Here is a 13631-nt window from a genome sequence, read left to right on the forward strand (position 1 = left end):
TTTATGGCGGTTCGTGTTTTTTATGCCTTCTTCTTATTTTATTATTTGAATCTTTTGAATGAGGTTTTTCTTTTGCTTTGCTTTCTTCTACTACTTAACTTTCTTCCTGTCTCACTTGGTGTAATATAAAATTAAATATGTAAATGGAAGATTATTGCTCTTTATTGCAACCTCACTTACCTCTCCATTCTCTGGAGGGTCGCCATTACCGAATGTTGATGCTACCACAATGAGTAAGGCTTCGTGCTCTATAGACGAAATGTCGTAGTCGGACATGCAGTAAATCTGGAATGAAGCATGAATACAATCAGTTCATTTGCTGCGTTAAGTAACTAGCGCATACACAGTAAGTAACTTATTCACAAGTTCTGGAAATTTATTTGTTTCTTTTTTTTCATGAAAATATAGTTCACTCACAAAACCCATAACAATCAAAGTTTTGACCTTCGTGCAAATTAAAAAAAAAATCAATAAATGCTTATCAAAGTTTAACAATTTAAAAAAATCAGAAATATTGAAAGAACTTCAAGTACGCAATTTTATATCCCATTGAGTTTTGTATACTAAAAGCCAAGTCTAATGTAGCTCAAAAATTGTGTGGATTTTTGACATATTTTGTTTTGTGCTGGTGGTGTTACTCAGCTCCTCCGTATAACGAATGCTTGAACTTCCTTTATTTGAAAGACAATACCCAATGCGGTCAGCAAAAACATTATTTTTGAATTTTCAAAAATTTTCCTGAATTTTTCTGGTGAAGTGAGAGGTTTAATTCTCACCCTGGGTCAGGCAACTTGAACTACTTAATATATCCGTGATATCCTCTTGGAAAAGCTACTATGTACTCAAAAGAATAGCAATAAAAACGTTTGCTAAGAAAGTAAGCAATCAACACTATTTTTGTTGTACCACAAAACGTGGGCAAAAGTGGGTGTTAAGTTTTTTTATGCCACAATAGTCAAAATGAAAAATGAAGATTGGGTAAAATCGTGCGGCATTTCCTTGAAAGCAGGCGGGTTTCGAAAAGTCAACGGATTTCGAGATCGAGCCAGATCGAAAGAAGCCAAAATTATCTAGTGCTCTACCAATCCTCTTCTTCTTAATTGGCGCGATAACCGCTTACGCGATTTTGGCCGAGTTTAACAAAGCGCGCCACTAATTTCTTTCTCGTGCTACCCGGCGCCAATTCGAAACACCAATTCCTCTTCTTCTACCACCACCAGCTGGGATCGCATCGAATACTTTCAAACCCGGAGCGTTTGTATCCATTCGGACGACATGACCCAGCCAACGTAGCCGCTGGATCTGTATTCGCTGCGCTATGTCTATGTCGTCGTAAAGCTCATACAGCTCATAGTTCCATCGCCTGCGATATTCGCCGTTGCCAACGTGTAAAGGTCCAAAAATCTTACGCAGAATCTTTCTCTCAAGCACTCCAAGCGTCGCTCCATCGGATGTTGTCATCGTCCAACCTTCTGCGCCTTACGTTGAGACGGACATGATGAGAGCCTTGTAGAGTTTTAGTTTTGTTCGTCGAGAGAGGACTTTACTACTCAGTTGCCTACTTAGTCCAAAGTAGCACTTGTTGGCAAGAGAGATTCTACGTTGGATTTCAAGGCTGACATTGTTATCGGTGTTAATGCTGGTTCCTAAATACACGAAGTCTTTTACAACCTCGAAAATATAACTGTCTACAGTGACGTGGGTGCCGATACGCGAGTGCGCCGACTGTTTGTTTGAAGACAGGAGGTACTTCGTTTTGTCCTCGGTCACCACCAAACCCATTCGCTTTACCTCTTTATCCAGTTTGGAGAAGGCAAAACTAACAGCGCGGTTGTTAATGCGGATGTCAATATCATCGGCATATGCCAACAATTGTACGCTCTTACGATCCTCTCCAACATCAGGCTAAAAAAATCTTACGACAGCGAGTCACCCTACCTGAAATCTCGTTTGGTATCAAACGGCTCGGAGAGGTCCCTCCCAATTCTGACGGCGCTGCTGGTGTTGAGCAACGTCATCTTGCACAGCCGTATTAGTTTTGTGGGGATACCAAATTCAGACTTGGCGGCTTACAGATAACTCCTTTTCGTACTGTCGAATGCGGCTTTGAAATCGACGAAAAGATAGTGTGTGTCGATTCTTCTTTCGTGGGTCTTTTCCAAGATTTGGCGTATTGTAAATATTTGGTTACCAACTTTCCAGGTCTAAAGCCACACTGATAAGGTCCAATCAGTTGGTTGACGGTGGGCTTCTGCCTTTCACACAATACGCTCGCTAGAACCTTATAGGTGATATTTAGAAGACTAATCCCGCGGTATTGACACAGATGCAGGATCGCCCTTCTTATGGATTGGGCACACTTAAATTCCAATCAGCAGGCATGCTTTCATCCCACCATAATTTTCATACGAGCTGATGCATGCACCTTACCAGCTCCTCGCCGCCATGTTTGAATAGCTCAGCCGGCAGTCCGTCGGCGCCTGCGGCTTTGTTGTTCTTTAGCCGCGTTATCGCTATTCTCACCTCGTCATGGTCGGGTAGCGCAACGTCAATTTCGTCGTCGTCGATTGGGGTATCGGGATCTTCACATTCTCTGTGACATGCGCAGCTGTCACTGTTTAACAGGTTCGAGAAGTGTTCCCTCCATAATTTCAGACTGCTCTGGATATCAGTCACCAGTTCGCGGTCTTTGTTCTTACAGGAAAACGCCACGGTCTTAAAACCTTCTGTAAGTCGCCGAACTTTCTGGTAGAATTTTCGGGAGTTGTTCCTGTTGGCCAGCATCTCAAGCTCCTCGCACTCACGTATTTCGGCCTCTCGTTTCTTCTTTCTAGTAATACGTTTCTCTTCCTTTTTTAGCTCTCTGTAGCGATCCCACATAGCTCGCGTTGCGCCCGATCGCAACATGGCTTTATAGGCGGCATCCTTTCTTTCTGCGGCAGCATGACATTTCTCGTCGTACCAACTGTTTTTTCGGGCTCGCCGGAATCCAATTTCTTCTTCAATTTCGATGTAGATCAAATACCGATTGTCGTGTGTTTCTCCTAATAAAAGAATTGGCTCACCTAAAGGAACGGTTTGAATCCAACGTTGGTCAAATACTTTCTGAGGGACAAATTAAAAAGTTGGGAGAGAAAAGAGCCCAAATGTGCATTACGGAAAATGGTAACCATCATCTCGGTAACCATTATGGTCATGGACCCAATAAATTTTATTATAGCAAATAAAATTTTAACCGAAGGAAATCGAAATGGATGCATTTTCACTAAATTATTTATAGATCACGGATGATAAGTATAGATGGAACACTCTGTATTATTAATTTTCAACCAAGAATTCATCAATTTGAAACTGTTTAGTTATCTCTTGCAAAAAATAATGTCGTAGGGTTTTTTTAATTCTTAAAATTTCCGAACGCGATTTTTATTCAAGACATTTTACGAATATACACAAAATTTGGAAAAAGGTAATTTTTAAGAAATAAAAAAAGCTACAACTAAACTAGACATACTGTTCAACAAAGGTTAGTCTAAATTGGCAATTGGAACAATTTGTTTTTTTTTTTTTTATTTAAAAAAATGTATGCATGAAAATATAACATATTTTTCGAAATATTTATTATTGCATTATTTTAATCTTTTCCCTCTTTCATTAATATTATACTTTAGGTTTTAAGTTTTAAACACCAAAATCCCTACCATACCATTTCTTAATTCTCATACCTTAAATAAACCGACCGATACTGATCAGCTACTTAAGCATCTAGGCACTAGTCTCTTAAAAAACTACTATCTTCTCTCTCTTCACTAAATCACTGTCGCTTGTCACTCACCTGTGCATTGAATGCGTGTCCCAATAGTTCACACAGCTGTTTTGCATATTGCTCCGATTTGCCCGTTTCGGTTGCATATAAAACAGTCGCCTTGATACGTTTTGACAAGGCGCGCCCAAATAATTTCGATGTAAATTTCACAGCCCTGTGTAAACAAAAAGAAAGAACATTTGAAAACTTATATTTGTAATACTTGAAATTACAAAAGTTTTGTGAATTTTTTTGCATACATACAAACTTACATATATACGTGTACTACCTATGTATGAGTATTTCAACATTTTTGCTGTTCATAGTGCTAGAAATCAAAACGTTTCTCTATTCTACATGATGTGCAACTTGAATTATTGGATGTCAGATTTTTTGGCTATTCGCGAATATTTTTCATTTCATTGCAAGCAGATATTTATTTATAAATGTATGTATGACATATCGGTCGAAATTCAAAATGTTGTCATCCGACAGAGTTTGGTAATTTTTTTAATAAATGGATGAGTTGGATTTTTGTTTCGGGTACAGAAGTTGACATAAGTCGGCATAGGTTTTGAATATCCTTCACTTCGAAATAAACAAAAATTATTATTTTAAGTGTTCCTAAAAGGCTAAGACTACCGTTCTGATAGCAACCAAAATAAACCAATTTGGGGTGCAAACTAAAGACCGAAGGCGTAAAAAGCGTCTGGCTGAGATCCTCAAAGTCTGTTCAGTAGTAGAGGCCGCTACAAGCACAAGCCTGTAACTATGGAACTAAACGTCCAACAATATTCTATTCCTTAATATAAAAATCCAGGACCAGTTTACTTTCTCAGCTTGTGAGCAACCCTAAAAAAATTGCTAAAGCAGTGGAACAAAAGCCTCTTTTCCCGTAACTATCAAGGAATAAGTTTTAAGAACTATGAGCGTATTTCGAATGCATGGTTCCTTCGAATGCTCGTTTGGTTGTCACCCTCGTAAGAACAAACTGATACGATGGAACGGAAAAGGTAAGAAAATCTTTGAATCTTGGGGTTCTAACTACAGCTCTCATGTAAAGAAGATCAAATTATGTGATGTATTGATGACGGATAGGGAAATTTCGAAGCCAAGTACTGTAGTGGATTTTTTAGCATCTCGTCTCTTTGCGTTCACACCCCGACGGAAGTGTAGAAGCACCTAAAAACGATCTTTCGATGAACGCTTGAAGCACCGGTACGAGTGTTGCACGCAGTCACAATATTAAAATTATGTTTGAAGGCGTCAATATAAGGTTTCACACGCTGTTCAGGAACAACAACCTCTATGACAAATCATTCACTAAAAGGCTAAGACTAGCCCCGTTGGCCGGAGCCCGCAGTTCATTACATTAGATTACATTATGGACATTACAGATTTTGTGGTTGAAGACTTAGATGTTAAGTCGGAACCTTGTGGCAGATATGACCCGCCCTACTCTTTGTTCAGCAAAAACCGCACGGCTATTGGTATAAAGAAAGTTCAATGCCAAAGTCACATACAAATAATAAATAGCAATACGGGTATCATGTAAGAGATAGTTGTAGGGCAGCTTTAACCCAGCATAGAAAGGGTCATAAATTTTAAATTGGAAATAATTCATGTCAAGGTAGTTTGCCTGTGAGTGCAGCAACATTAAACAAGGCAATATAGGAGTTCGAGTCACGTTTGTTATAAAAAAAATATTTTCTTCGAATCCAAGCATCGTTAGACATTTCCATGATTACCAGTTCTACGCTACCGAAATGACAAGGGGTCATTAAATTCGGTCAAGGACTGTCAGGAACGACAAAACTCTCGCTAAAAGGCTATGACTGCTACTCTCGGCTGGAGCCCGAAGTTCGAAGTTAGCAGAATTTCCCAAAAATCCATGGGAAATGGCAACAAGAATGTAGGTAGGTAGGTAGATTGGGTGGTTGTCGTAAAGACACACTTAGACCTTTCGCAGGTCCATTGTGATACCACTGGAGCTTGTCCTTACCCTACGTGTTACTTTTCAAACCATCCGGTAACTTTAATAAGCGACCAGAGCTTCGTTAGTTTTAGATCGGATATGTCCGCTACATCGGTTAAAAATGCTGTATCAACAGTGCGCAGCCTTCTCGTAGCTAAGCTTTCACACTCACATAAAAGGTGTCTGACTGTTTCCTCTTCTTCTGTATTAAGACAGCTTCTACAGAAATCGAAGTACGGGAGTCCTAACCTTCTAGCGTGGCTGCCTATTAAACAATGACCAGTTAATACCCATAACATTTTTCTTATAGCTTCTCTGTTAAATCTTAACAAGATCTTCGATCGACCGCTGTTCCAGTTCGGCCATGTCTGCCTGCTTAGTTCGCATGTTGTGAGGTTTCGCCAGCTTGTATTTACCTTTTTGATGGTTTTACTGTCTATAAGTAATTTACAAGTGGCTATAGGCATGGCCTTATACGGTTGAGATCGGGTGTTGAACCGGTTCGAGCAAGTTCATCCGCCTTGCAGTTTCCTGCTATATTCCTGTGGCCTGGCACCCAGATAAGGTGCACTTTGTAGTACTTAAATACGTCATTTCGAAGTTTAAAACATTCTATGCCTGTTTTTGACGAGTGTGTTTTAGATTCTAGAGCTTTTATTGCCGCTTGGCTGTCCGAGTAAATGAAGACTTCATTTGTGGATAATACTCTCGTTTTTATTACCGTAAGTCCGTCTTTTATGACAGTGACTTCCGCCTGAATTACACTGCAAGGATTAGGTAGCCGAAATGATTGGCATACTCCGAGTTTATCGGAGTAAACCCCTCCACCTACTTTGTTGTCTAATTTTGAGTCATCTGTGTAGATGTTTGTATCATTTTTCTTAACAATAAGCTCGTTATCTCATTCCTCTTTGGGGAAAAATACTGGGACGAAGGATTTATTTAATTTGATATTCTTGATGCTACAGAAATCCGTTGTACCAGGAATGTAGAGAATTGTTTCTAAAATTAAAGAGTGTCCTCTCTGGTTCGTTCTGAGTAGACCGATTTCTCTTAATCTGAGAGCTGCTTTGACAGCTGTTTGCTTACCGAATTGCTCTATTGGTAAAAGGTTAAGCGTAATATTTAGTGCCTCTGTGGGTGTGATCCTAAGGGCCCCGCAGATACAAAGACAGGCCATTCTTTGTAGATGTACCATGGCTCTTTTAATGTATAACTTATCTAAAGCCCGCCACCCTACTAGTATACCGTATGTTAGGATTGGTCTGACAATTGCTGTGTAAAGCTAATATACGAAAGATGGGAAAGACCCCAACTTAGTCCTATCAGCTGTTTACAAGAGTAGAGTGCTATTGTCGCTCTTTTTACTCTATCTTCGACATTTGCCTTCCAACTTAGTTTTCTGTCTAGTATTAGACCTAAGTTGCGGGCCTCATCACTAAATGACAGTGCCGTTCCACCTAGAGTCGGGGGAGCTATATTTGGAATTCTATGTTTCCTGGTAAATAGGATGAGTTCACTTTTATTGGGGTTCACGCTTAGCCCATTTGCTTTTGACCAGTTTTCAACCATATTTAGTAAATCTAGCATGACTTCTCCAGGTGTATTGGGAAATTTGCCTCTTAGGAGGGGGAACTGCACACCGCCTTGAGGTGTTCCTCTGCTAACTTTTTTCTTGATCTTTGAGGTCCCTAGGGTTGCGATCATAAATCTGCTCAAGAGCATGTTTTTGATGAACTCAACCAGAGCGCCAGAGATCCCGAAATCCGTCAGTGCCTTTATTATGGTATCCGGTAGGATGTTGTTGAACGCGCCCTCGATGTGAAGGAAGGCTACCAGTGTGAATTCTTTATTATAAATTGACTTTTCGATTTCTGTATCAAGTGAGTTAAGTGCTGTTTCAGTAGATTTCCCTTTACAGTACACATATTGTGAGATGCTAAAATTATTAGGGCTGATGGTAGCCTTAAATTTTATCTTCTATTATTAACAAGAATATTAGTACCTATTTAAAAAAAATCTCTCTAATTTCATACAATTCATTAAGCTTCTTTAAGTGCTGATTCTGAAGCAAAAATAGTATTATTATTATTAACACAACCTGAACTTTTACATATACATATGAACAACTGCCATTCAACGCCTGTGATCGATGACTGATTGATTGTTTTATCAACTTAACATAACAACAGCAGACGACAAGTGCGCTTTGTTCAACTAGACCAAAATCACCTGAGCGGTTATTGCGTCAATCGATAAGAAAAAGAATAAAATATAACATATTACAGCACAACTTGACATAAGGAGGCATAACATAACATTCAGTTAGTGACAGAAGTAAGTATACACCGGATACGTTTTCAATTTTCCCCCAATCGATTCCTTCAAACAACCTAAGTTATAACAAAATTGTGTTTTATTTACATGAATGAAATACAAAAATCATATGCAATCCAAATAATGAGAAAATTTTAAAAAGGATCAAATTTATAGCATTTTAAAATAAACTTTATAAAAATTCATGTCTCAAAAGTAAGTACACAGTTTATCATATTATTAATTTCTGAAATCAACATAAGATGCTTTCCATTTCAATTCAACCGGGCTATTCGGGTCATGTTCTTCGATTTCGATGTAACTTTAATATGTTGCTCTCTGGTCAAAATAATGAGACACGTATTTTTTTGTTCGCCCGAAAAAAATTTTTTTCAAGCTTTATCGGCAGTTTTGTTTTTCGGCTTAAAATCGATTTTTTTTTAATAATATAAGAAAATTTCTTTTTTAAATGCTCATAACTTAGTCAAAAATGAACCGATTTTAATAATTTTGGATTCAAAATGATCGTTATTACTTACACAAGCGATTTCATGTAGAAACAGTTGCAAAAAAGTAGTTGAAAATTTTTTATTTTGCAAAAAACAAAAAGTGCGAAACAGGTTTTTTACTCAAAAATTCATTACTCAAAAACAACTCATTTTAGCTACTAGGCATTCAGCTCAATTAAAGTTTAAGATGTCCTTTTGATTTGGAAAAAGTTATAAAAAAAAAAATACACTTTTTGAAATATTGAATTTCGAAAAAATTTCATTTTTTTTTCTTTTTTGCTAAATAAAAAATTTTCAATTACTATTTTGCAATTGTTTCTACACGAAGTCGCTCGTGTAAGTAATTACGATCATTTTGAACCCAGAATTATTAAAATCCATTCATTTTTGACTAAGTTATGGGCATTTAAAAAAATTTTTTTCTTATATAATTAAAAAAAATCGAGTTTGAGCCGAAAAACAAAATTGCCGATAACTCTTGAAAAAAATTTTTTTCGGGCGAACAAAAAAATACGTGTCTCATTATTTTGACCAGAGAGCAACATATTTGAGTTACATCGAAATCGAAGAACATGACCCGAATAGCCCGGTTGAATTGAAATGGAAAGCATCATAATTAAAATCAAATCCTAGTATTTGGTAGGATAACCATTAGACTTTACAATCTCTTAAAGTCGTGATGGCATTGATTTCACCAAGCTTTCAGTTACAGCTGGTGGTATTTTATTCCATTCCTCTTGAAGGACGTTTTTCAGTTGTTCGTTATTTCTAATCGGATGTTTACGTATTTGCCGCTTTAATGTTCTTATAAATGTTCGATTGTGTTGATATCCGGGGGCTGTGGCGGTGTTTTCAGCTGTTTTCGCACATTGTATAACAGCCACTCTCGTACAATGTTAGATGTGTGCTTGGGATCATTATCCTGCTGGAAGATAAATGTTCCTCCAAGGCCCAATTTCGTAGCGCTTTCTTTTAAAATATTTAAATAACCATATCGGTCCATAATATTTTCGATAAATACCAAGTTTTCAACCCCGTTCGCAGCCACACATCCCCAAACTATCACAGAGCCCCCTCCGGTCATATTTTTTGGATTCAATTCCGCGTTAACTTTTCTCTAAACTTTTTCACGGCCAACAGATCCACAGATACTGAACTTACACTCATCAGAAAATATGACTTGGTTCCAAAACGTTTGGTCATATTTTTATGAACTTTTGCGAATGAAATCCGTTTACTCCGACTGACACTACCCAAGAAGGGCTTTTTCCTAACATAACGTCCATGATAGCCAGCATTATGACAAACCCGGCGAATAGTTTGGTTGCTAAATTGTTTTCCAGTCTCATTTTCAACTTCAGATTTCAATTTGGGGGCACTTATTTTGGGGTTTGTCCTGATTTTCCGTACGACTAAGCTTTTTTCTCTTTACTCAAGAGCGGCGGACGCCCACAACGCTCTTTATTAGTGGTGCTTCCCGCACTTTTATATTTATTCACAATCTTTTGAACAGTAGTAAAACTTCTATCTATCAAAGGACCGATTTCTCGCAATGATTTATGTTCCTATATCACTATAATCAGTTTTTTTAAATCATCAGAAAGCTCTTTTAGTTTTGGTGTCATTACTAAAAATGTCGCAAAAATTAATACAAAACGTACTTCCCTAAATTTTTATACTCACTTTAATTATTGCCTTTTAGTAGCTTTAACTTTTTTAATCAATTCGTCAAAATAAATGTTATGCTAACTGAACAATCGTTTGCTGTATACTAACTTTTGTGACATAAATTTCGCTGGCATCAAAGTGTGGATAACGATACCTAAAATTTACAGCTAAATTAAGGCGCATATGACAGCTTATCCCAGTACACAACTACCATGTGTAAAATATTTTGATTACGTATTCAGGAAAGCGTTAGCGTCAAACAATTCCATAAATCAGGCTCCTGTATACTTATTTATGTTACTAACTGTAACTAAGATATAACAACAAAACATAACATAGCATAACAACTTTTTCTGGCAAGCCTTCAATGGCTATTACTGCAACAAATATTACAAATTTCCACTTCTTTTTTCTTTGTAGTTCTTTCTATAATTGTTATGGTGTGTGCATTGTTTTCAAAATATTTCCATTTGAATAGTTACGAGTTTGCAGCATTTGCTTCAAGCTACATTTTATTAAGCGGGTGATGCGAAAGTTCAAGCATAGCAATGCAATATTACTTTTGCTTCGAGCTTAATTTGTTAACAACTTAAACTACATATGTATCTGCCCAAACTATGGGTAGCTGAAAACTAACGGTCGTCAGATCCGCAACATAAACTTTTCAGCACTACAAAAGTATACATGTAGATATACAAACGCGTATACTTTTTCTGTGTTGGCAGCTTGTATCTATAAATGTCTTCTATAGTTGTTTTGCGAAATCCGAAATAACTGCAAAATCAATAACAACAAGCATCAGTAGCTGGGCCAATGAAGCAAGCAAACAAAAGTCAGGCAATCAGCCACTTATAGGCAATAACGACTTCCAGCAACAAATCCATTTTAAGCAAATCGGCCCTAGAGCAATGGCTGGCAAAAGTTTTAAACTTTCACTTTACTTTACAGCAAGTAAACTGCCGAAGCGCGTGTGTATGTATGAGTGAATACATATCCCTGTGTTAATTTCGCTTCCATATACTCGCTCATATGCAGGCAAGTTGGTGGAATTTTTAGTAAAAAATGTGTGCTTGTGTAAGTTCAGAAAGAGTAAGTTCAGTTCGTTAAAAAGAAGAAACAAAAACAGAGAAAATCACAAGGGAAACAATCACTGAACGACGCTATTCGACGCTTTGGTTCAAAATTTAACTTTTGCAATGCACCATCAATCGACAGCTGAGCAACAATAAAACTGTGAATGGTGGAATGGAAAATGGAAGATAGGCAAATAGTGTTTTAAGCAATTCTTTTGAGAAAACACTTCTTTTTACAACTACTTAAAGCGCCAGAGAAAGTAAAATTCGGAGAAAATCAATAGATGAGAGGGACTATTTTGAAAAGTTACAAGTCACAACTTAGTGGACCTAAAAAATTAGTATGTAAAAATTAATTGTGTAAAAAACTATATTTTTCTACGAAGGTACACATTCGTAAAAACATTAATAATATATAAAATCGTAAACACTGGATGAACGAATATGAATATGAATATGAATATGAATATGAATATGAATATGAATATGAATATGAATATGAATATGAATATGAATATGAATATGAATATGAATATGAATATGAATATGAATATGAATATGAATATGAATATGAATATGAATATGAATATGAATATGAATATGAATATGAATATGAATATGAATATGAATATGAATATGAATATGAATATGAATATGAATATGAACATGGATATGAATATTAATATGAATTTGAATATGAATATGAATATGAATATGAGTAAGAACGATGAATATGACTATGAATATAAATAACTAGCAAACCCGGCCCCCTTCGCTGGGCACACTAAAATAGAATAGATATGGTTTAAAATAGAAAATATATGGTATTCATATTATTTATTTCTTTATTCTTTATTCAAGCGCTTTGGCATAAACAATATTTTTTGTTTTCTTTTTGTTTTTGAGTAAATATAAAATATAAATTGAAAATCAGGAAAAAAGAAGATTGTTTTTAAATTTCAAATCAACGCATATGAATAAACAATCGTCTTTTTTCCTGATCATCCATGAATTTTTCGTTTCAATTTATATGTTTTATTAAGCATTGGAGCTTTTTTAACCATTATCCATTTATATTTTTCAAAAAAAAAAACGAAAAAAATTTTTTTTTCCACGAACACATAATTTCATTCGGATTTCACATTAAATTCTCAAATTTCGTAAGAAGTTATTCACTGTTCCAAAATCCACTCCAAAAAAATTCACAAACAATTTTCACATATTGCACTTACGTTTTTTCCTTATGGCATCCAAATCAGAAATAAATATTGACACATTGTAACTCACACTGGCAATTTGACAGTTCAGTTCCACCCCAAGCGTTAAAAAAGTAAGCGACATTATGGCTGGTTCAAAAGAACGCTGTACCCGTTGCCAGTGCTCCGAATTACAACCAAACTTTACGAAACCCATTTTCAATACTTACTTAACAATGTGCGTAAGTTTGGTTTAATTCGGTTCAAAGACACGGCGGGTCCACGTTTTGGCATATATTTCGAGACCCTAGTCATCAATAGGTATGAAAATTACCCCGTATTAAAGCACTTATCAACAGCTTTCATTTGATACCGATATTGTACATACACAACCAAAGGTTACCCGGGTCCACATTTTGACCTATATCTCGAGACCCCAGTCACGGAGTGGCATGAAAAATACTCTGGACTAAAGCATACACCAACAGCTTCCATTTAATACCCATATTGTATATACACGTCCAAGGGTTACCCGGGTCCACGTTTTGACCTATATTTCGAGCCCTATTTCCAAAATAAAATACAATCCATGTTACTCGTGGATAATGTAGCTTTCGAATGGTGAAAGAATTTTTAAAATCGGTCCAGTAGGTTTTGAGCCTATTCATTACAACCAAACAAACAAACAAACAAAGTTTTCCTCTTTATAATATTATATTAGTATAGATGAATATAAATATGAGTTACCGTACGAATATGAACTAGAATTTGCAAATAACTAAGAGTATGAACGCTGACGGCTTCGATGGCTTCGGTAAACTTCTCTGAAAATTTCTGACGAATATTTGAATAAAGCATTTAAGCCTTCAAATATCCGATTAAAATGAATTTTCCTGGATTTTCAAAGGAACTCAAATTGAACCAAAACCATGAATATTTTCCGCGAAAATTATCCTAATGAAATTATACCATAGATCGGATTTCTCTGAATACAATTTAAAAACTTTAAACCACTCTAAGAACAAAATTGAGATGTGCTAGTTTCAAACTTTGTACAAAATTTGTAAGAACTCGGAAAATTTCCATCAGAAT

At 36.4% G+C, this 13631-nt stretch overlaps 1 protein-coding gene across 1 annotated transcript in view; it reads right to left on the minus strand.

Annotated features, from left to right (window-relative positions):
- LOC129247071 (nitric oxide synthase-like) overlaps positions 1 to 13631 on the minus strand; it is a 256053-nt gene that overhangs the window by 57018 nt on the left and 185404 nt on the right. The window contains exons 11-12 of the mRNA XM_054885967.1: positions 3833 to 3977; positions 181 to 285 (exon numbers count right to left, since the gene is read on the minus strand). Of these exons, the coding sequence (XP_054741942.1) occupies positions 181 to 285; positions 3833 to 3977 (250 nt within the window). The remainder of the gene's footprint in view (positions 1 to 180; positions 286 to 3832; positions 3978 to 13631) is intronic.

Source organism: Anastrepha obliqua, chromosome 5 (assembly GCF_027943255.1).
Source record: "Anastrepha obliqua isolate idAnaObli1 chromosome 5, idAnaObli1_1.0, whole genome shotgun sequence".
Taxonomy (NCBI): Eukaryota; Metazoa; Arthropoda; class Insecta; order Diptera; family Tephritidae; genus Anastrepha; species Anastrepha obliqua.